The 24752-nt window shown below is 42.6% G+C and overlaps 1 protein-coding gene across 3 annotated transcripts; it reads right to left on the minus strand.

Annotated features, from left to right (window-relative positions):
* Window positions 1-1878: 1878 nt before the first annotated feature.
* LOC123369599 (olfactory receptor 4S2-like) lies at window positions 1879-24177 on the minus strand. Of its 3 annotated transcripts, XM_045015361.1 has the most exons (4): window positions 23352-24177; window positions 17148-17241; window positions 7700-7857; window positions 1879-2959 (listed from the first exon to the last, which is right to left on the minus strand). In XM_045015361.1, exon 4 carries the CDS (start codon window positions 2913-2915, stop codon window positions 2007-2009), a length of 909 nt encoding a protein of 302 aa, XP_044871296.1. In that variant the 5' UTR covers window positions 2916-2959; window positions 7700-7857; window positions 17148-17241; window positions 23352-24177; the 3' UTR covers window positions 1879-2006. The 3 variants fall into 3 exon arrangements, with proteins under 3 accessions (XP_044871296.1, XP_044871297.1, XP_044871298.1); XM_045015362.1 differs by lacking the exon at window positions 17148-17241; XM_045015363.1 differs by lacking the exon at window positions 7700-7857 and having other exon boundaries at window positions 1879-2730.
* Window positions 24178-24752: the final 575 nt, after the last annotated feature.

A 24752-nucleotide genomic window follows, 5' to 3' on the forward strand; every position in this document is an offset into this window, starting at 1 on the left:
GGCCGGATCCGGCCCTTCAGGGCTTTGGATCCGGCCCGCGGGATTCCCCCTGGTGGTGCTGCGGGCCCGGCGCTGCTCTCAGAAGCAACCCCCGGGCCGGGAGGCAAAGGGCTCCATGTGCGCACGCAGAGCCCTCTGCCCCCCCCCCCCCAGGGGCCGCAGCACTTCCTGGAGTGGCGTGGGGACAGGGCAGGCATGCAGGGAGCCTGCCCTGGCCCTGGTGTGCGCCACTGCCACCCCGGAGCCACTTTAGGTAAGCGGCACCGGGCTGGAGCTCAAACCCCTCCTGCCCCCCGCCCCCCAACTTCCTGCCCTAAACCCTCTGCCTGTACCTCGCACCCGTCCTGCACCCAACTCCCTGCCCTGAGCCCCTTTCTGCACTCCTGTGCATTCCAACCACCTGCCCTGAGCTCCCTGCTGCACCCTGCACCCCGTGCACCCCAACTCCCTGCCCTGAGCCCCATCCTGCACTCCGCACCCCTTCTCTGCCCCAATCCCTTGTCCTGAGCCCCTTCCTCCACATCCCGCACTCCACCCCCCCTGCCCCGGCCCTGCATACAATTTCCTCACCCAGATGTGGCCCTCGCCCCAAAAAGTTTGCCCACCCTTGATCTAAGTGAAATTAGGTATAAAATTGAACAAAGAACTGGAAAAATTTCCACTTTTCACTGAGCCTTAAATGTTGGAAGCGTTCACATCAAAGTAAAATGGTAATATGTAGCCTGATTTATGGTGATCTAATAATATTAATGAAAGTTATCGATTTACAAAGGACCCTCGAGGATATGAAAGGAAGCTCACAGATACAGCTGTAAAGACTTATTAAAATCAATGAAATAGTAAGTAAGCGGCAAAACAATCAGAGTTACAAAGTTACAATTGCATTACTGCTATTCAAAAGATACAGATGGTAATATAGTATCATATGCTGCAAAGCTTTGGTTAATATACTCACACCCTTCCTTGATAACCTGGGGATAAGAGACACAGGCCCAGCCTCGCGGTTGGGGTTTCTCAATTCTTCAGTGAGAGATGCAGTGCTTTGAAGAAACTAACGCTCAGAGCTATCAGAACTAACTTAGGGTTTACTGGACTAACTTAAACTTAAACAGAAAACCTAAGAAACAAAGTAAGAATAAAGGTTAGGGAAAACAAACTTTGCTAGTCCCCCTGAAACTTAGAAAGTTAAGAACAAGCACAGCCTACTAATAGAAGTAGTCATAGTAGAGAGAGAGAAGAGAAGAGAAGAGAAGAGAAGAGAAGAGGACTAGAGATAGAGTAGAAATAGAATACTCTAGTGAGGTGGGTCACCTCTTTTAGAGGGCACAAGTGCCGGAAATCCTTCCTCTTATGCCCAAATTTCATTCCTCCCCCACAAAATGTTAGGGTTTGCTTACCCCATAGGCTAGTATGTATGTGCGTATTAATGACATGTACCTACGCACTTATATTATTTCTGTTCTTTAGTCATTTCAGTTCTTTCCCTGTGGTGTACCTGTTAAGTCTGTGGGTACAAATTGAAAATCCCCTATGCCATTCTTCCATTGTCTATTGGTCTAGATAAAATGTCTTAGCTATTTAGGTAACAAGATGTAGATCAACTTTGCTTTCTGCGTAAAAGGTCTTAATATAGATATGCTAACTTTGCCTTAGCTTAACATACAGGATATGGCCTGTAGGTCTCTTGCCTTACAGCCAAACTTACTTTATTATAAATCTACAAACCTTGTACAATAAACCAAAACATTAAACTATAAGAAAATATTATATATAATTATATAATTATTATATATAATCTTTTCTTATAGTATATATGTATGTAAGAAGGTTAATCCTATAGGCTAGACATAGCAGGATTCAGAGAAAATCATTGGGAATTTTCACAGAAAAACTGAACACCTGTGATATTAAAATCTCTTTTCTCTCAAATTCCTGATGAATAGCATTACTTGGCAGAACTACCATCATTCCGCACATCCCATTTTTCATTTCACCCCTAATGTCGCTTATCTGCTCCCTAATTTTCTCATGGCATTTTTCACCTCCTCATTGCGCAGGGTGTAGATCAAGGGATTCAGCATAGGGGTGAGAATGGTGTAGAACACCGTGACCATCTTATCTTCTGAGAAGGTGGTGGAAGGTCTTAAATACATGAAGGTACATGGCCCGAAAAATATAATCACTACAGCAATATGGGAGGCACAGGTGGAAAGAGCTTTGCGACGACCTTCGGAGGAGCGAGTTCTCAAGGAGACTAAGATGATGACATAGGACACAACCAGCACAACAAAACAGGTCAGGCAAATCATCCCGCTATTGGCAATGACCATGACGCCAACAAGATAAGTGTCAGTGCAGGCCAGTTTCAGCAAAGGTTGCACATCGCAGAAATAGTGGTCAATCTCGTTGGGGCCACAGAAGGGTAACTGGATGGTCAGGAGAGTCTGAACTATGGAATGCACAAAGCCACCCACCCATGAAGCCATCACAAGGGAGCCACAAACACACCCAGTCATGATGGTTGTGTAATGGAGGGGTTTGCAGATCGCGATGTAACGATCGTACGCCATCACTGTGAGGAGGAAGCTTTCAGTGCACCCGACGAAATGGAACACAAACAGCTGTGCTATGCAGCCGTCAAAGGAGATGGTTTTCCTCTCCAGGAAGAAGTCCGCAATCAGTTTTGGGGCTGTGACAGACGAATAGCATATGTCTGCAAAGGACAGGTAGCTGAGGAAGAAATACATGGGAGACTTCAGATACTGGCTCTTCTTTACAGTGACAATAATTAGAAGGTTTCCCAGCACAGTAGCGATATAGAGGAGTACAAAGAACACAAAACACACAGGCTGTAAGATCTCATTGTGGCAAAGTCCCAAAAGGATGAATTCAGTCACATTCTGTGTGGGCTCCATGGACTCAGTTTCAATAACGGGTATATGGAATACCGCTAATCCACCTGCCATGACACAAAACAAGGACAGGAACAATCAACAGATATTGACCGGTGACTAAATGAATGTCAAGACGCATTGACTGAAGTGGTAGACTTTGTCCAAAAATGAAAATGAGCACTATGTAACTCAAGGAACTAAAGGAAATTGGCTTGAGTTGCATATTCCCATGAACAGTATATACTCCAAATAATTAGAGTGGAAACTCTGAAGCCGATTCATTCTATTCTTCCCCCATAGTGAATCATCAAAGACATTAAATATAAGTGAAAAATTTAACCTTGACTACGCTTTGCAATCAGCCCTCCCATGATACTCATTCTATTTTATTTGTATTGCATTGTTAAACACCTTCAGAATCCCATTTTTCAACCAAGGATAACCATATCTCTTATCTTTGCATCTGAGCACATAAATCCTCAAAAAAGTTTTTATTTGTACATGCAAACATGAAACTGAGCTATCTCATTCAGTAACCAATGTCTGAAAACTGGTCTGATTATTTTCATTAAAAAATTATTTCACAACATTTACATTTAGTTGAAAAGCCATTTTAACTGAAAAAAAATGGTTTCAGTGGAGAATTTTGACCAGCTTTACACAAAACCCCAATTTCAACTAGAATTGAAACACTAATTTATCAGCAGGACTCACGATACACTTTAGATTATTAATGCTACTCCAAAAATGCAAAGTAGCCATAAACACTGTTTGATTGACCAGTTAACTCTGACACCAGAGTGGTGGAAATCAGCTGAAGTCCCCTCGTGAACTTGACCCTTCATGTGTTACCATTTGATGTGAGGTGACTGAAATTAAATTTTCTGTGTTCAAATGAAAGTATTTATGAGTGGTCATAAGCAGGAATGGATTAAATATGATGTGGGGATGGTTATTGCTTACAGACTATCATCCAAGAAACCTTTTTTATACATTTCCAAACTAAAATTAAAATAATATTTAGATTTTTCAAGAGGGAAGCTTGTTATGAAGATTTTAGAGTCATTCATAGCATTTTAGGTGAATTAGTTGGAGACTGATTGATGGAGCAGGGAAGTAGATTGGAATGAATCCTAATAAGTTGTTTCTTTTTTCTTTTAACATTGGTAGAGCTAAGCAGAAAAAGAAGAGCATAAAATACTCAGCCTTGCTGGAAAACTCACATGGGTTGTATTTGCAGATCTCAAAAGTTACCACCTCTGGATGGTGACGGATTTATTTTCCCTGTTTTTCACCTGCTCCCATAGCAAAGGTGTTCGAGTCTGAACAACAGTAAGAAGTTGATGAGGGTCATTTACAAGGTCATCAGTTACTCCCTGCTATAGGAATTTTCTGCTTTGTAAATTTCATCCTAACATCTTTACAAGCCCTGTGTTAGGAAGTCGTTTGCTGTCCGTTAATTCTGCGAAGGCCAAAGTAGCGAACTAGAGAAGTGGTTTGGTCAAGGCAGTCCTCAAGAATCTTTTCACATCAACCACTCTCCCAACTCACAAAGCCACAGGTCTAAGACCGTCTCCATCCCTCACTCTGCAAAATCTAAGACCCAACAAGATCTTTGGGAAAAATTGTCTCTCACTTTGCTGGGAAGTCACAGCAGAAATATTTAAAATAAATATGTAGTGGCAGTGCGTCATTGCCTGGTTAATGAGCTCCCAGTGGAATTTCAAGGCTTCTCCACTAGAAATAGTTTTCAAGAAACACTCCCCTATACAACTGTAAACATGTATTGGAAGAAAACTTTCAAAGCTCTCCTGAGAGTTAGTCCCTTTCATTGTTTTCAAACTCCATCTTTCAATATGACACACACCCCGCCACCCGCCTGCCTTCTCATATTTTCACCAAGTGATGACCTTAGAGATCTTGCTATTCTCTGGTTCCTTCTATTTGTGTCCCCTACATAAGAAGAGGGCACAGGAAATCCTGTGTCAAGTTCCTCATTTCACTCCTATGCTTAGAAAGTGAACTTCGGGAACTTGGGCAAAAGGCAACAAGCTCTGTGGACCTGCTGTGTGTGAACAGGCATTGCATCAGGCCTTAACGGAAGAGAATTCATGCCCAACAAAATCAATGGAAAATTGCCAGGTTGACTTCAGTGGCTTTTGCATCACCCCTTAATCACTGATATATGGGACCGAATAATGCTTGGATTTCTCTTCTACATGATAATGTGACTCAGCTGTGACAGAACCAGGGCTTGTGACAAGACTGGGGCAGAGACACCCTGGCTGGACAGGATGATGGGAGTTCTGAGGAAATGCCTGATGATGTGGCTTACATTCCAGGATGTTATCTTGTATTCCACCTTATGCTTAGTCTGGGATGCCACTGCTGTCGAAAGTTTGGGAAGTCTAGCAGCATCACTGGTGTTGGGACCTCCCACCTCATATAGGCACTTGCTACCATTCACAGTGAAAGTGTAACCCACTAGTGAATGTGTGTCTCCGACTTTCCTATGTGCCAAAGTGCAGAAGCTGTTGCTCTTTAATTCAAGCTGTACCAACTCCCGCCTTTACTTCCAGAAATTTTCAGTTAAATCCTTGGTGTGTTGGGGGTCACAGATGGAGGCTGCTGCAAAAACAGTAGTGGGACCATGGAATCAAGGATATAGAAGATGTTTGTACTTCGTATGGCTTTTCAAAATCTGTGCAAGGGTGTGGGAGGGGAGAGAATATGACTTGATACCCTCCCTTCTACTTATGCAGCCATAGACAAACTGGTCCATCATAAGAGAAGAGTTAGTTATTCCCTGTGGCAACACAACAGTGTGTCATGAAACCACATTGCAATGATATGGCCAGATCAAGCAGCCATTTAAGACACTCAAACTATCCCATTGACATTACATTCATTGAGAATGTATTCCCGTTTTTGCTAAGCAAATTCTACGTACAAGCAATACCGATTTTCTTTGACCATATTTGTAATTCTTAAGTATACATGACAATGTTCAGATGGGTAATTTTCACTTCTGAGTTGTTCACAAACTGTTCGCTCGGACTCTTCTCTCTCTGTATTGAATTTGGCAGGTTGGCGGCCTTACAATCCCTTCTGAACTCTAAGTAGGGATCCCAGCTGGCTTCAGTGAACTCCCACTTTCCCAGTCATGAATGGAAACAATGGAGGGGCTGCGGAAGCCTCTTCAAGCCCCTTTAAGGTCAGAGGACAGAGGACCTAAGCAAGGAAATTATCCATGTACCTGCCGAGCTGCTGTTTGTGCCTTCTAAGGTGTATGCCCTATAACACATGGAGGCCAATTCCTCACCATGCTTTGCTCCTGGGTCCACCAACTGACCTGTCTCAGCAGAGCAAAGAACAGCACCGAGCCTTGAGTCATCCCCATACTGCTCCTAGGCCTCATGACCCATGCCTTGGTGGGCGTCTGTGTGTGCTAGCTCTGTGCAACCAGAGAGTGGCCGCACCAAATGGAAGAAGTGAGCACAGAATCCACACATCCAAGATGGTGGGGAGGGTGAAGGAATCTGATGCCCCTCCTGCTGAATAGACACATGGCTCAGAGTGCCCTTTGTGGCATCCCTAATCGAATAACGCACCCAAAGCCCTATTTCTGCCAACTTAGCATAAGCTAAAAGCTAACGAGCTGTGAAGTTACAGCAGAAATATTTAGAGTGAATCACATAGTGGTAGCATGTCATTGCCTTCAGTAATGCGTTCCCAGAGACATTTCAAGGTGCTTCCATTGGAAGCAACAGTGAAGAGGCAGCTACGTCACATTGCAATTAGATGTTTTACCAACTTATTGTGCCATAGCTTTGAGGCTTTCTATCGCAAACATGATTCATATCTGGTTCATTCATAACAAGACATTGCAGGAACTCCTGTGTCAGAGTCTTCAGTTATCTTCTAATGCTCAGGAAGAGGGATCTTGAGAAGTGTAGCAATGGAGACTTAGCCCTCTAGGAAATGGTGGGTGTGAACAGCCATCACTCCTAAGTAGAGGTGTGTAAATAGATTTTTCAGTTCACTGGAAATTCCAAAGATAAATTGTTGGGGAGAGGAACTGTTTTGGGTTGAACCAAAACCAAAAGTTTTGTAAATTGAAAAGTTTTGACCCAAAATGAATTTTTTTTTAATGAAACATTTTGTTTGGCCATTAATGAAACATGTTGATTTGGTTTTGTGCAATTTTTAACAATTATTTTTATTCTTTTAAATAAAAGTAAAGGAAATGTAAAAACAAAAAGTCATTTTGAACCAAAAAAATTGAAAGATTATTTTAGAAAAATCAAAACAAAATGTTTATTTTTTTCTGAAATTTTTAAAATGCTTCCCTTCCCCCCTTACCAAAACAATTCAGTGAAATCAACACCAAGTATTTCAGTTTACCTGAATCTGCATTTTGCTGGTAAAAAAGTTTCAGTTTAAGAAAGTCAGCTCACTCTAGTCCTATGCAATCACTTAAATAAGAGATTTAACAATATTCCAATTTCTGTTCTACGTGCTCATGCAGTAAGGTTACAGGCCTCAATCATAACAGTGCAAAGACCCGTTGAAGGAATGATTCAGCAAGCTTTGCAGCACAGACATTATAGCAAAATCCACCAGTGAGGGCCCTGAGGAAGTGCATGCCCAAAGGGGTCCTGCCACATTTTGTCACAAGATGCTGCTTACATGCCACTCCATGACTGGTCTGGCCCTACAGCTGGAGTGGGAAGCCTAGCACCACCAGTGGTGCTGCGTTCTTACGGTGAAAGCCAGTGAAAGGTTCCCATTGATTTCACTCTTACCTGGATCAATGGCCACACAGATGTAGGAGGTGGCTGCCCTTGTTCATTTGTGCAAGATGTGTATTGGGAGTGGGGATAAACACCCACAACCTCATTTACCAACTGACGGAACCAGTCCTGCATTGATCCATAATGAGAGACTTGTGATGTTAGCCTGTCTGTAATGACACAAAACCAAGACTCTGACATCTCTCTCTGAGCAGGCACATGGCAAAGCCAAATTATTCCTTTCAAACAGTATTTACTGGGAACTAGACTCAGTTTTTGCTTAACAAATTATTTGTCAAATGAATCTGATTTCCTTTGAGTGAATTTGGTAGTTATAAGAATTTGGACAGCAGTTGGGCCAAAAGATGTTCATTTATGGGTTGTTCACAAACTGCTCATCTTAACTATTCCGTCTTTGCTTTTTGTTCTTTTGGGAGACAGGACACCTAAGCCATACGATATACTTCCTACTCCCCACTTGAAGGGATGAACATAAAACTTTTTCATCTGCAGAATAATGAAAGGTGGAAAAGTGCTCTTTCTGGGACCAATTTTCAGAAGAATTTGCAATAATATCTGTGAAAAGTTTGGGGTATGCAAACACTTTCCTAAACATACCAGTGGTCACCGAAAGACTGAAACCACACAAAACAAATAACAGAACTCAATGGATCAGAGTGACCCAAAGTGCTTGCTTTGGTTGTAGATATAGTCAATCAATCAATTATTTTGTTTTGCTTTGTTTTAACTATTAGACCAGGCATAGGAGCTGGGCTAATGTGAGTGAAGCAAACCAGTGTCTGTAATTCTTTTGTTCCAAGTTTACTACAGCATCTGGAGATTCCTCTAACTCTTATTGTGCATGGCATATTCTCACTTTGTAGCTAAGTAATTAAGTGTGTGTAAGAGTATAATTTAGTTTGCAACTTGCGTCATTACAGAACTTTTGTTTTCCAAAGAAGTTTTAATTATGCCCACTGGAGCTAGGCTAAGTATCTCTGGATGTTACCATTGTATCCCTCTGTTGGTGTTTATCTGGGATAAGAACAAGATTATAAGAAAAAAAAAGTTATTAGATCCGAGTCCTACTTCAAAAGTTACTAAGTTACCAACAATCAAAGGAACCTGCAACCTCCAGGATTTTGAAGCTCTGCTGGATTGTAAAACTAAAATATGGAGATTCCATCTTTTGCAAGGGTTTGTTCTGGCAATGCTGGAACACAGCTGCAGTTGACTAGGAATCAAGCATTTGGCCCATTGTTCCATAAGTGCTCTGTATGATTTGGTATATTTTAGCAAGGCCATAGAGTACATAAAAGGCTTATGTGCATTCAAAAGGTTTTTGTTTAGTTTTCTGTCCAACAATGTCATATCAATGTAAATGATTTTTTTTCATGAAATCATATCTACTTCAGTGCAAATTCCCATAAAAAGAAATCAGAAAATTTAATTTCAGAAAAATAATTAAAACTTTGTTTTGAAATGTTTTCTACTTTATTTTCATTTTTACGATACTTTTATTATTTACATAGTAGTGGTGCATAATTGTCAAGTTATGTCATAATGGGACATCTCATGTCAGATTATAATATAATAGTCAATATTTTCATAGAATCATAGGACTGGAAGGGACCTGGAGAGGTCATCAAGTCCAGTCCCCTGCACTCATGGCAGGCCCATCACCATCTAGAACGTCCGACAGGTGTTTGCTAATCCTGCGCTTAAAAATCCCCAATGATGGAGATTCCACAACCTCCCTAGGCAATTTATTCCAGTGCCCAACCACCCTGACAGTTAGGAAGTTTTTCCTAATATTCAACCTAAACCTCCCTTGCTGCAATTTAAGCCCATTGCTTGTCTTATCCTCAGAGATTGAGAATAATTTTTCTCCCTCCTCCTTGTAACAACCTTTTAGGTACTTGAAAACTGTTCTCATGTCCCCTCTCAGTCTTCTCTTTTCCAGACTAAACAAACCCAATTCTTTCAATCTTCCCTCATAGCAAGTTTTTTAGACCTTTCATCTTTTTTGTTGCTCTTCTCTGGACTCTCTGCAATTTGCCCACATCCTTTCTGAAATGCGGCACCCAAAACTGGACACACTAGTCCAATTGAGGCCTGATCAGTGGAGAGTAGAACGGAAGAATTACTTCTGGTGTCTTGCTTCCAATACTCCTGCTAATACATTCCAGAAGGAGGTTTGCTTTTTTTGCAAAAGCTTTACACTGTTGACTCATAGTTAACTTGTGGTCCACTAGGACCCCAGATCCCTTTCTGCAGTACTCCTTCCTGGGCAGTCAATTCCCATTCTGTATGTGTTCAACTGATTGTTGCTTCCTAAGTGGAGCACTTTGCATTTGTCTTTATTGAATTTCATCCTATTTACTTCAGACCATTTCTCCAGTTTGTCCAGATCATTTTGAATTTTCATCCTATCCTCCAAAGCACTTGCAACCCTTCCCAGCTTGGTATCGTCCACAAACTTTATAAGTGTACTCTCTATGCCATTATCTACATTGTTGATGAAGACATTGAAAAAAACGGTCCCAGAACTGATTCCTGTGGGACCCCACTCATTCTGCCCTTCTGCCATGACTGTGAACCCTTGATAACTACTCTGTGGGAGCAGTTTTCCAACCAGTTATGCATCCACTTTATAGTAGCTCCGTCTAGACTGTATTTGCCTAGTTTCTTAATGAGAAGGTCATGCAAGATTGTATCAGAAGCCTTACTAAAGTCTAGATAGACCACATCTACCACATTCCCCCTATCTACAAGGCTTGTTACCCTGTCAAAAAGGGCTATCAGGTTGGTTTGACATGATTTCTTCTTGACAAATCCATGCTGACTATCACTTATCACCTTATTATCTTCTAGATATTGATTCCCTAATTATTTGCTCCATTATCTTAGCTGGTACAGAAGTGAAGCTGACTGGTCTGCAATTGCCTGGGTTGCCTTTATTTCCCTTTTTATAGACAGGCACTACATGTGCTCTTTTCCAGTCTTCTGGACTCTCTCTTGTCGTCCAGAACTTTTCAAAAATAATAACTAATGGCTCAGATGAGATATCAGCTCAGTCAGCTCCTTGAGTATTCTAGGATGCATTTCATCAGGTCCTAGTGGCTTGAAGACATCTAACTTGTCCAAGTAACTTAACTTGTTCCTTCCCTATTTTAGCATCAGAACCTACCCCATTATCACTGGCATTCACTATGTTAGGCATCCAAACGCCACCAATCTTCTTGGTGAAAACCATAACCAAGAAGTCATTTAGCACTTCTGCCATTTCCACATTTTCTGTTATTGTTTTTCCCTCTTCATTTAGTAATGGGCCTACCCCGTTCTTGGTCTTCCTCTTGCTTCTAATGTATTTGTAGAATATTTTCTTGTTACCCTTTATGTCTCTAGCTAGTTTGATCTCATTTTGTGTCTTGGCATTTCTAATTTTGCCCCTACATATATTTTTTAAATGCAGGGGCCGGAAGAGGTGGGGCAGGAGCGGGGCCTGGGGCGGGGAGGGGTCAAGCACCCGCTGGGCAGAAGGGAAATCAGCACCTATGGATACATGCAGTGTTATCAATCTCTAGATACTATAAGTGGCTGTTGAAGGGAGAGGAGTTGCTTTTTGGTTGGGGTTGGGGCAGGCTTGCCTTATGTGTGGGGTGTGGGGGGGGCTCAGGTTTTTTGCATTTCAAATTTGGTAACTGTCAAATATAAAAGGAAGGGTAACAACCTTTATGTATGCAGTATTTTAAATGTGGAGCAGCAAATTTGAACCTGATAGAAAAGTATAGACAAGATTTCAAAAGGAATGCAAATAGCCTCAGACATGAACTTCAAGTTATTTAATGAGTAATTGCAAGAAAGCAATTAGAATTATTATCCACACTGGATATGATCAGACAATTGAAGGGAAAGCTGACAGGCTCTTGTCTGACTGCCAGAACAGAACACAAACTAGACAATGAGAAATGAAAAACAGACTTTCAGTACGTCCAGACTACCCGCCCTATCGGCAGGTAGAGATCGATTTATCGGGGATCGATATATCACGTCTCATCTAGACGCGATATATTGATCCCCAAACGCGCTCCCCATCGACTCCGGAACTCCACTGGAGCGAGCGGCGGTAGCGGAGTTGATGGGGGAGCCGCAGACATCCATCCCGCGCCGTGAGGACCCGAGGTAAATCGATCTAAAATATTTCGACTTCAGCTACACTATTCATGTAGCTGAAGTTGCGTATCTTAGATCGACACCCCCCCCCCCAGTGTAAACCAGCCCTTGGAAATGATAGAGGGAAGACCCTTATCAAAGTTAAAGCTCAGTAGGTTAAAGAAGCCTCAGGACGATCAAGATATAGACCTCCAGCTGAGACAGGGTCCAGTAACTCATGCGGGTGCTGTCAGTCAGAGCCTACAACATGCAAAAAGCCTATGGTGTTCTGGAGTGAAAGCTTTCAGCATGAAAATGGAATTCTTAGACATAAAATAGATTTGAGCAGTTGTAGAATACTTAACACAGGACTGTCATTATAAAATTGAAGAGCTTGCTAAATCTTTAGTGAATGAATGCACAGATTACATTGAAGAAAAGTTAAAGCCAAAGCAGACTGACAAAACCTATTGTGGAGAATTGCTGTATCTGATTAATGAGAGATTAAAGCAGGAGGGTGTTTAGAAACTTTACACTCCTCCTTTATCTGAAGTTGACCTGAAGCTTCACATTTTGGGGGAAGAAGTTCCCACATCTCAGAAGATGTTTGAGGATTTTAACAAAGAAAATGATCCTCAGCAGCATCTGGAGCAGCTGAAACATCAGTATTTCTCCATATTTACAGATTCTTACTTGGAAAAGGATGATAGCCAGACAAGGACCAGTGATTTCTGTGATTGGTGTCTCAGACTTGCCCTGGTCAACAAAAGTTTTGGATTAGAAACAGTGGACAAGTTTCTCAATAGCAAACAGACCATTGAATACACCAGTGGAGCTTCTTCCAGTTCTCTGTGCTAAAGAAACTGCAGGAAGAGTTGAACTTTGATAACTGTGTGAAATACACAAGTAACTAAAAAGAGTTTGCCACATCCAGGGTACAGAGACATCTAGTAGATCATTATGGAGAGGAAGCACATTTGGGAGATTTGGAGAAAGGGATTCTGTCCACAATAATAATATTACGGGAGTTTTGAAAAACTCTAAATGAAAAGGGCAAAACACTGTCTGCCTTTTTTAGGGAAACTTCTGCAAAGAGCTGCAGCAGGACCTGGTCATTTCCAGTGTTAGCTTAGTTGGAGTACAGTTTATAAGCACAGAAAAAATTGAGCTGCTTCCTGATAACATTCAAATCTTTCTTCTGGAGCTGGAACAACAAAACTTATCCCAATTTGGCAGATTGGAAATTGAAGCCAGACTCTTTAATCTGTCAGTGAAGCCCCAGAATGAAATCTTCAAGTGAGTGTTTGCCTGTGGGAAGCAGTGCCCATCCAGTAAAGTCTCCAGTGAAGCAGGACTCACTGACCATGCAGAGCATTTTCTATCAGTCCACTAACCGAAGTCACCAAAAGACTTAGGGAACTTCAGAGATGATGATTCACAAAAAAACTGAGCATTCTGTATGCTCCTCTGATGTGGTTTCCAAACTGTAGACACTGCAGGAATATTTCATCCCTTCAAAGATTACCGGCATTACAACCCAGACAGGTGCATTCAGCCCCATCCCAGCACTGATGTTTCTGATTACTGGAAATTTGTCTTCAAGGAGTTTAATGATCAGCTGTAGGAAAGATTGGAAGTGGGGCAAGAGACCACCTTGGCTTAACCAGGAGTTCTTCAGTGGTCTGAAACTCAAAAAAGATTCCTAAAGAAAGTAGATATTTACAAAGGATGAATATAAACAAACAACACATGCAGGTAGTGATAATATTAGAAAGACCACGGAACAAGAGAGACATAAAGGGCAAGAAGAAAACATTCTACAAATACATTAGAAGCAAGAGGAAGACCAAGGATAGGGTATGCCTGTTACACAATGTGTGTGTGGAGGGGAGGCTCAATAACAGAAAAAGTGGACATGGCAGAAGTGCAAAATGACTTTTTTTATTTAATTTTTCACCAAAACATTTAGCAGTGATTGGACATCTAACATGGTGCATGCCAGTGAAAATGAGGTAGGCTCTGAGGCTAAAATAGGGAAAGAACAAGTATAAAATGACTTGGACAGGTTAGATATCTTCAAGACGCCAGGGCATGATGAAATACATTCTAGAATACTCAAGGAGCTGACTGAGGAGATATCTGAGCCATTAGTCATGGAAAACAAGAGAGATTCCAGAGGACTAGAAGAGGAGAAATATAGTTCCAATCTATAAAAAGGGGAATAAGGACAACCCAAGAATTACAGATTGGTCTGGTTAACTTCAGAACCTGGAAAGATACTGGAGAAAATAATTAAGGAATCCATTTGATAACCAATCAATTTGCAAACACCTAGAAGGATATAAAGGTGACAGGTAGCAGTCAGCATAGATTTGTCAAGAATAAGTCATGTCAAATCAACCTAATAGCTTTCTTTGACAAGGTAACAAGTATTGTGGGTGGGGGGAAGCAGTAGATGCGGTATATCTTGACATTAGTAAGGCATTTGATACTGTCTCACATGAATTTCTCATAAACAATCTAGGGAAATTCAACCTAGTTGGAGCTTCTATAAGATGGGTTCAAAACTTGTTGGAAAACCATTCCCAGAGAGTTGTTATCAGTGGTTCACAGTCAAGCTGGAAGGCCACACTGAGTGGAGTCCTGCAGGAATCAGTCCTGAGTCTGGTTGTCTTCAGTATTTTTATCAATGATTTAGATAATGGCATAGAGAGTGCACTTATAAAGCTTGCCGATGATACCAAGCTGGGAGGAGTTGCAAGTGCTTTGCAGGATAGGAGTAAAATTCAAAATGATGTAAGCAAACTGGAAAGATGATGTAAAGAGGATGAAATTCAATAAGGATAAATGCAAAGTACTCCATTTAGGAAGGAACAGTCAGTTGCACACATACAAAATGAGACATGACTGCCTAGGGAGGAATACTATGCAAAGTGATCTGGGGTCATAGCGGATCACAAGCTAAATATGAGTTAACAGTGTAACACTGTTGCAAAAAAAGAAATCATCATTTTGGGATGTATTAGCAGAGCTGTTGTAAACAGATAACTGTACTCCACACTGATATTGCCTCAACTGGAGTATTGTGTCCAGTTCTGGGTGCCACATTACAGGGAAGATATGGATAAATTGAAAAAAGTCCAGAGGAGAGCAATAGAAATGACCAAAGGTCTAGGAAACATGACCTATGAGGGAAGATTGAGAGAGTTGGCTTTGTTTAGTCTGGAGAAGAGAAGACTGAGAGGGGACATGAGAACAGTTTTCAAGTACATAAAAGGTTGTTACAAGGAGGAGGGAGAAAAATTGTTCTCCTTAACTTCTGAGGATAAGACAAGAAGCAATGGGCTTAGATTGCAATAAGGGAGGTGTAGGTTGCACATTAGGAAAAAATTCCTCACTGTCAGGGCAGTTAAGCACTGGAATAACTTGCCTAGGGAGGTTATGGAATCTCCATCGTTGGAGATTTTTAAGAGCACGTTAGACAAACACCTGTCAGGGATGGTCTAGATAATACTTAGCTATGCTTTGAGTGCAAGGGACTGAACTGGAAGATCTCTCAGGGTCTCTTACAGTCCTACGATTTCTATCCTACCATTCTGTGATTCTGCTGTGCTACAGCAACAGATCTCCAGGAGACTGGAAAAAAATAACTAAAGAGTAGGCATTGCAGAGACTATAGCAAGTGTTTAACATTAAACAATAGACACAACGGGAGTCTCTTTAAACAGGATACACTTCAACAAAAATAAATGTATCCTGTCATTTTAAAAAAACAGCATATGAAAAAGTCTGATGTTCTGTATCTGTTTTTTTGTGGAGAATTTAAGGAAGTCAACAAATCATCCAAATGAGTGCAGGGCTGATGTACAGTTACTGATAGGATCATGGGAACTACCATTCCCCTACCTCCCTTTGCACTAGGACAGATCCTAGCCCATCCAGCCTGGAGTCTGCATCTGATGACTGCATCGGATCAGACCAATAGCCCATCTAGCCTGGTATCCCATCTCCCTGAGGCGCTGGATCAGACCAGTGATCCATCCTGTCTATGACAAGGGCCATTACAAAATGCCTCAGTGACAGAGGAATAAACCCTTTAATGGAAATTATGTAAAAACTTGTGTAAAGGTGGAAATTTCTTCCTAACATAACTAGATGGTTTCTAATTTAGGCAGTTCCTTGAATTTTGATTGGTTCAGAGATATCTGAATAATCACGGAATGATAATTTTTGGTAACCATGGAGTATGCTCTTGCTAAGAATGATCCCTAACCAAACAATATGAAGGGATTTGCACAATCACTGTATGGTTATTTCTTTGAATTAATACGCAAATTATCTTTATCCTGACTGGCTGCTGTACATTTCTCAAGCAAAGCAGAAATATTCCAAAATGTACATGAAAGATGAGGGGACAACAATATCTAAAAGCAATAAAATGTGCTTTTGAAACTCCACTATTCTCTGGGCAGCTGGTTCAGTGAATTGTGGGATACCCTTGTTGTAGCCTGTAAAATGGTTTGGGTTAAGAAATAAGTAGAAGTTAGGATAACATGGGCCCAAAACCTAAGTGTAGAGGAGTACGGGAAATTGAAATTGCTAGAGTGAAAAAGTTAGAGATAAGTTGTAGCCAGAGAGTAACGGGAATGTAAGAGTTAACGGGGACATGGCCTGGGGTTATGTTTCCATTAGGTTTTGGTTATAAGTGGTTTAACCAAGGTTTTTAATGAGTGTTTTTGAGAACTGTGAATGCTCTATTTCAATGCTAGCTATTTGATAGTATGGGAAGGATATTGATGCAGATATTAATTTAAATAATGTGCAATGTAAAGAGAAAATAAAAAGGTGGTGAAAATATAACTGTGGTAAAGGATAGTTTAATGTTTCTTAGTATTAGAATATAGTATAAAAGGAGTACTTTTGCTAAATCGTGGGATATCTCCAATTAACATTAAAAAGGTAACATTCAGTTCCAGGATTATAAGGCAGTACTTTGTTGTAAGTCGATTAATCATCCATTGACACGCTATTTCATCTTTGAGTGTAAATAAAACAATAGCATTTGTGTAAGTGCTTATTTGCTTAACTAATCATTTTTTCCTTTTAATACACCTAAACGTTATCAGTCCATGTGTTGCTTAGTGGTCCTATACCAAATAAATGTTCTGTGACCAAATCTAGAGGCTCAGCCCTGAAATCTAAGCTGGGTTTTACTGCACCCTTATCTTTAACAACTTAATATTAATTAAAAACATTTTAACATACACATTACTACATTGTACCACAAACATCTCCTTGTGCTCACCTGTCTGTCTTCATCTTGTTTGATGCTTAAATTGTCAGCTCCTTGGGGCACTAGCCATCTTTTTGTTCTGTCTACACAGCACCTAGCATGGGATCTGAGCCATGGCAGGGGTATTATTGATAATACAAACAATAATCATATATAAGTAGCTACGCCAGTCAATTTAACCATGTACATTTTGTCTGTGTTACTTCCTATTCTAAACCCAGTCTATTGCATTTATTCATTTTACTCAGATTGATGGTCTTAATATCAACTGCTTAATATCAAGAAGTGATGCTATTAAATTATAGCATTTAGAGCATGTCTGTCATTTATTATCTGTATTGTGTCTTCAGTGATTTGTATGCCTTTTTTGACATGTACATAAGAATCAACAGAGAATCATTTACTTAAAAAACAAAATAAAAGTCTAAACTGTCTTCCTTGGTGGTGGTTTTATTTTTGAAATGTTCCCTTGACATTTTTGGTAATAAAGCTGATAGGAAGATAGTTAGGGTGAAGGAAAGAATGTTTTTTAATTGAGATGGAGGATCTACAGCTCCTATGGAGGCAGATTTAAGCATTATTCTTTCCTTGTTTCCATTTGCCCCTCCTCTCTTCTCATGGCATTTTCTGGTTATTACACTGCATGTTGAAAAAAGAAAAAATCTTAAGAAAGTTTAACACATCAGGCCCCTGTGCTACCGTTTGTGAGGGTAACTTCTTGCTTGTTTTCAGGGTGGGGTACAGATGCGGTTAGATGCTGCCTCTGTTTGGGCTACAAATGGAGTATAAAGATTGCTTATATGACACAACATGGAAGTAAAATCCACAAGGAGAGGGATGTGAATAAAGGGATCTGTAGTAGAAGAGGAGATATGAGTGGCAGACATCAGCGTGGGGTGGCACTAGAGAGGCTGTGACTTGAGGAACCAGAAAAGGTGTGAAAAAACAAAGAGAAGTAGATGAGAAGTTTAAAGTAAGAGGAGATTAGGGGGCAGATTCTGATGTCAGTGACCCTGGTGTAAATCCAGAGGGACTCCCCTTACTTCACTGGAGATAGGGATATATTATAATCTGTTACACCAGTGTAAATCCCCTCTACTGAAATACGGAGTTACTCCAGATCAATGCCTCTGTAACTGCAAGCAGACTCTGGTCTAAGAAGAATTGAAATAAGGTCTAGAAAAGGCCAAGTGGTTGACAGTTCAGAACGGCTACCAGGGGCATTGATGGAGGAGACTGATTCCAAGAGATGGGATAGAGACTGAGAAGGTTGGAGGCTACAGGAGGAGGAAACAGGCAATGAGAAGGCAGTGAGGGGCAACTGGCTAAGGAGTGACTCCAGACTCTGGGGCCCAGTCTGAGTAGCCAGGCAAACCTCTGGAGAGATGTGAGAGGGGAAAAGGAGGGAGGCCATGGCGCAGCTGATCTGAGGCAGTGAGTGCAGTGACCCTTATGGTGACCTCAATACCCACTCCCAGCAGAGAGGGAGATGCTTGGATCCAGATAGACCCTTCCCTTCACACTAATATGTAAGGATTCGCTGCAGATTTCTTGCCAGCGGGTGCACCACCCTTTGCTGGCCCCCCAAATACTGCCCCACTCTTTAAAGGTGAGACTGCCATAGGGAGGAGATTTTGCTGCTAACCATAGAGACAAAGTATATTTAGAATTGGGAGGAGATGTCAGTAAAAAATATTATTTCACCCTGGGAGGAAAGAAGAGAAAAAGACATGAAAGACCGAGGGACAGGAGGTGCTTCCAAGCTGGAAACCGGAGTTCCTCAAGTGATGCAGGGGCTCTGACTTTGGATTCACTGCCTTTTGAGGAGCCTCAATGCTCTTATACAGGTAAGAGACAAAAATCTGGAACAACAGACTCTGTTTTGTGGATTGTTATTATTATTAACAACATTCACGTTGCAGTAGCACCTAAAGCTTCACTGAGCTCACCTCAGCTTCACGCCACAGCTGACCTTCATACCCTCTTCTCCCCAGCTCTGTCCCCCTTGTCCTCTTCCCTTCGGTGTCCCCTCTCCTTCCATTTACCTCATCCCCTCCTAACTAAACCCACTCCGCCCTCCAAAAACAATAATCAAACTACACAGATTCATGGATTCTAAGGCCAGAAGGGACCATTGCGATCATCTAGTCTGACCTCCTGGATAACACAGGCCAGAGACCTGCCCCAAAATAGTTCCTAGAGCAGATCTCCTAGGGGAAAAATCTTGATTTAAAATGGCTAGTGATGGGGAATCCCCCATGACTCTTGGTAAGTTGTTCCAACAGTTAATTACTCTCACTTAATAAAAATATATGCCTTCCTTCCAGCTTGAATGTGTCTAGTTTTAACTTCCAGTCATTGGATCATATTATATGTTTCTCTGTTAGACTGAAGAGCCCATTATTAAATATTTGTTCCCCATGTAGGCACTTTTAGATTGTAATCAAGTCACCTCTTAACTTTCTCTTTGTTACACTAAATAGACTGATCTCCTTGGGTTTATCACTATAAGGAATGTTTTCTAACCCTTTCATCATTCTCATGACTGTTCTCTAAATGTAGATCTGCCTTGAGTGCAGGAGACTGGACTAGATGATCTCTTGAGGTCTGTTCCAGTCCTACACTTCTATGATACTTTCCAATTTACCCACACCCTTCTTGAATTGTGGATGCCATAATGGGACACAGTATTCCAGAAACATGACATTTGCGGCCATCGTATTGTTCCCTCTGCTTGTGTTTAAAAAGCCTTTTCCCACCTGTCTCTCTCTGGTCTGTTTAGATTGTAATCTATGACATTTGCTGCCATCACATAGTTCACCCTGCTTGTTTGTTCTTTTGCAGTTAGGAAGGAACGGATGTTTTGATGCTGAGTTTCCTTTCAGAAACAGTTTGGCATCATTCAGTGCTTTCCTTCAAGAAAATAGAGTGCAATCTGCAGCCTCAGGATTGATGCTAATATCTGGGGCAAAACAACAAAGCAACAATTTTGCCTACATCCCATTTCACAAGTCACTTTAATTGTTTTCTGCTCTGTGACTAATAGTTACTCCTGGAGCACTCTGTGTAAATCAGTTGTGGAGACATGTTTGGTGCCAGTTCAAAGTGCTCATGATTTATTTAAATTACCAACTGAACAACTGAAAGTGACACAAAGGGCTTGCCTGCGTGAGAAAATTATACCAATTTAACTAAACCAATTTGGAAACTGATTTAGTTAAAGCCATGCAACTGTGCCCATATGTGGACATTCTTTAAGGGTGCCTTAAATTGGTTTAATTTAAATCAATTCCTTAACAACTCAAGCTGAATTAATATAAGGCACTGAAAATGCCAACCAGCTTGCTGGCCAGGTTGGAACTGTTTTCATCTACCTGCACTGATACCTTCCTTCTCCACCTCCCCAAAGGTTTGCATTTAAAGATTTCCTCCTTCCCCAGTCACTTGCTGTGAGGGCAATCCTTTGTCAATCACCCTAGGTCCTTCCCCTGCTACAGATTTAAAAGAAGGGTGCAGCAACCTCCCCAGCCTACCAAAAGCTAGCAAGGAGAATGAGTCCTGCCCATCCCAGTCTTCCCTTTATAAAACCCCAGCTCCACATGTGACCCCTCTCCCCCATTATTACTGACTGACAGCCTGTCCCTGCTGATTGCAAGTGAAGCCATTCTAGCTCCTTCAGCTGTGAACCTCTTCCCCCACCTCCAACAAGCCACCTCACCTCAACACCACCCAGGCCAGGCCAGTAAGTTACATGGGAATTTTTTTGGGGGGAAAAGGGGCTACCAGCAGCTCTACCTCAGTTTCCAAATCTCTAATGGAAAACACAGTGTAACAGCATGATCCCCCTCAGGCTGTAATCAAATCCCATCCCCTGGCTGAGAGTTACACATGCTGACCTTAGATTCTGGGGGAACCTCTGTGAGACACTCACTCAGACAGACACACCCTCCATAGATCCAAGCCCAGGAAATCTGCTCTCATCCCCAGATGCATACTGCTGTCCTCTCAGTAACAGTTTAATAGAGAAGCCAGTTAGTAAAGCAGAAAGATCAGCACCTGGGGGCAAGCCTCTCCCAAAGATAAGTGTCTGCCCTTCCCACAGCTGCAGGTCCCAAGTAACAGAGGGGCAACCAGTCTTGGCCAGTGTCACGGCAAGGGGGCACTAGTGCAGTGACAAGGCTCTGAGGAGAGTAGCCCAGTGGCTAGCTTGCCTTTATTATAGTGACTGCTTTGCGTTATATTCAGCCATAATGCAAGGATCCTGCAGGCCTGTATCCTGTAAGACATTAGCTTCAGCAAGTTAGCATAAGGCTTGAGGCCTATGAACTTTGAAAGATAAAACTTTGAACAGATAAGCAGCCCAACAGAAAATGCCAAGTATTTGGGGAGCTGAAAATAGAGTTTAAGAGGACCACAGATACATCAGTCAATCACCAAAGAGCCCTGGCAATGAACTGACGTACATAACAGGTATATGAGATTCATCTAAGACTAGCTTGCTTGCTTGCCTATATATCTTTTCTTATAAGTTTCTTTGGGGGATGATTATTTATTTTATTATAATAGGTTTATATTAGAGCATATTTGGGCCATAACACAAGGATCTGCAGGTCACATCCTGTATGTTGAGTTAAGGCAAAGTTTGCATACATACGTTTGAGACCTTTCAACTAGATAGATGGTGATGAGCTAAAGCATACGGTCCATGTATGGCTGCAACCATTAACAGAAAGGATGTGTTGATGTAGGTTGGCATAGGGACTTTCCTAAGTTCATACTCTTTTAAACTGAACAGGTACACCACAACTTGGAACTTGGAAAAGAACCAGTTAGGACAGAAATAACAATGAGATACCTAACCACAAAAGGGCCACAGTAATGAATTGACATATGTGATAATAAGTTTGGATCATTTATATATTAACCTATAGGGGGAAAAAAACACTGCAACATTAGTAAGGTGAGGAAAAAAGGAAAAATCCCCTACTGAATATGCATTGAACATAACGGCATCAGCCTTACATATTATAAAAGTGGCTTCCCAGCCTAGGGTGGTAGGAGAAGGAGTTGTAGTCCTTGGGAGGTGCCAGAATGTCCCCTGGTGAGGATGGGGAAAGTGACGGTGATGAGGAAGATCATGGTTAATACTTCAGGTTGTTCTGCAAGGGATGGTGTCAGTATATGGATGTGCAGATGTACATTCTGTGGTATCGCTATATACCTTACTGCGTTGGGGTGTTTTATGACTGTGCTAAATGTATAAATAAACTATATTTGTAAATATAAAAAAGTTCCTATGGTGTGAGTGTTGCAACTGTGCACATCAGGGGTCCCAACTATATAATAATTTGAATAATACTGGGCTTGATCTTATGGCAAGAACCTGTCAACCCTCAAAGTGATTACTTAAGAATCCCCAGTTATCAGTGTAATTGATACATAATCTAAAGATTGGGCAACAGCTGTATGAATTGTCCCTGCAGTGCCTGGCCCCAGACACAATGCATTACAAGTCAATAATTGATTGGGTCGATACACAAGGCCAGCCACACAGCGAAGCAGCTAGACCCCCAACCCCAGGGAAGGGATTTTCCCCACTTACAAGGGGATTGTATTTAAAAAAAATAAAAATACAAACTGGGATCCAGCTGTGCAGGGTTAGAAATCACCAGTAATGACAGTCACAGCCCAAACAGCCTATCCGCTCCCTGCCCCAATCTCTTCTCCCTGTATGGTACAAAGGCTCCCTCTAGTGTCCGAAAAGGGGAATCTTTTCTACATTCTTCTCAAGTGCTGTACCCTGTCTATTATTACTGTTGTTGTTATCTGTAACCGTGGTAGCACCTACAAGCCCCAGGAACAGACCAGGACCCCACGGTGCTAGGTGCTGTACAAACACAGAACAGAGATGTCCCTGCCCCAAAGAGCGGACAATCAAACTGCTTAGTGGATTACCCCATGTCACCCTCTTTCAATTGTTCCTTCTCACATGCAGCACCTGGCACTTCCTACACTTTATATTGCCTCTTATTATGCTGTCCAATTACCTGCATATGTAGCCCTGTCTGGAGTCCCTCACAATCCCCTCCAAGCAAAATAATTCACTGGCATCTGCAAATTTTCCCATCTCACTCTTCACTCCTTTATTGCAGGTCGTTAATAAATACAACAAAGAACCCAGCTGTGGTATTGCTCCCTAGGAACCCCACTACTGACCTTGTTTTCACATGGGGAACCGGCCGCTGATTCCTGCACAATTCCTCCTGTCAGGGCAGTTGTGTGCCAGATGCCCAATTGCCCCTCACACAGGACAGTAGGTCCTTGCCCTGTGCAGCGGGACACCGCATGGGCAATAAACCGTACAGTCTATTTAAATTAAATGACCAAGGCTAGAAAATACATCTAAGAGACTTTACAACCATGCCTGCCACCCCGTGCGCTAGTGCCCGTCTGCGTGTGACATGCTGGCAAAGGTGGCTGGAAGGACCAAAAGCCCCCAAGCTTCAAAGACAGGCGGGCTTTACAATATGCACCTTGGTCTTGTCCAGTCCCTCCAAGGAAACACCCAGATCTTCCTGATCCTCTCCTACTAAGAAACTATCCTCAGCCCAGCCTGCAGGGCTCTTCCCCATCAAGTCCCTCTGCTAGACCCTAGAGGTCTGTGATTCACAGGGGTGCTGTCACCATGCACCTTTTGCACCTTCACTTTGTGCCATCTGGACACATTTTCTACACAACTGATTAACGAGCCTCTCACCGAATGTCCTTCCCCCACCATTGCTCCCTGCTCCTGTGTATGGCCTCAGTGCTGGGCTCTCTCCCCTGCGGCTGCTGAGGGGCTGGGGGTGGGACTCCCCGGCCTCCCTCCCTCAGGCTGCTCAGGGCTCCCTCCCCACAGTTCAGCCTGAGGGAGATGGGGCAGCAGCTCCCCGGGGGGCAGGGATCCAGGAGGGGCCGAGGCTGAAGAGCAAACAGCCCCCTCCTGAGCATCCTACCCTTGCCTGGGGCAGAGGGGCACAGCTGGGCTGAGGGGATGGGGCACAGGAGGGAACAGCGGCAGCTCCCCCACCCACTGCTGCTCTCCCTCTCCCCTCCCCACCACAAAGACCCCATGTCTTCCCCTCATTTACACACTCCCAAGCCCTCCCGTCAGCCTCCCCTGGGCATCCATTTTGGTGGTCTAACCGTCACCCCACGACCACTTCACACACCCCTCAGCGTGTCATTTCCCCCCACCCCAGTTATATCAGTTTAACTGTCACCCCATGAACACCCCACATCCTCCCCCGTGCCCCCCCCCCGCCCCAGAGTTTGCAGGTTTAACTGCCACCTCACAGAACGTTCTAGAAGAGCTGGGGGTGGCTGAGGAGGGGAAATGGAGGGGCCGGGGGGAAGGGGAGTCAGTCAAAGGAGACATGGGAGGGAAGGGTTCAGAATTTGTGAGGGGGTCGGCATGGGGGGGTAGTTTAGGGATAATTCAAGCACCCCCACCCCAGCAAGGGGGCCAATAGGCTCCATTCAGTAGCAGGGACTTTCCCAGCCCCGCAGTGGCTTCCCAGTGCCCAATATGGGAGGGATGGACATTTTCCCCTCTCCCCTAAGATGGGGTGGGGGCCT

This window comes from Mauremys mutica, chromosome 4 (genome assembly GCF_020497125.1).
Source record: "Mauremys mutica isolate MM-2020 ecotype Southern chromosome 4, ASM2049712v1, whole genome shotgun sequence".
NCBI lineage: Eukaryota > Metazoa > Chordata > Testudines > Geoemydidae > Mauremys > Mauremys mutica.

Coding starts and splice junctions, on each gene's coding strand:
- LOC123369599 (XM_045015362.1), bottom strand. CDS start 2,915: ATGGAGCCCACACAGAATGTGACTGAATTCATCCTTTTGGGACTTTGC.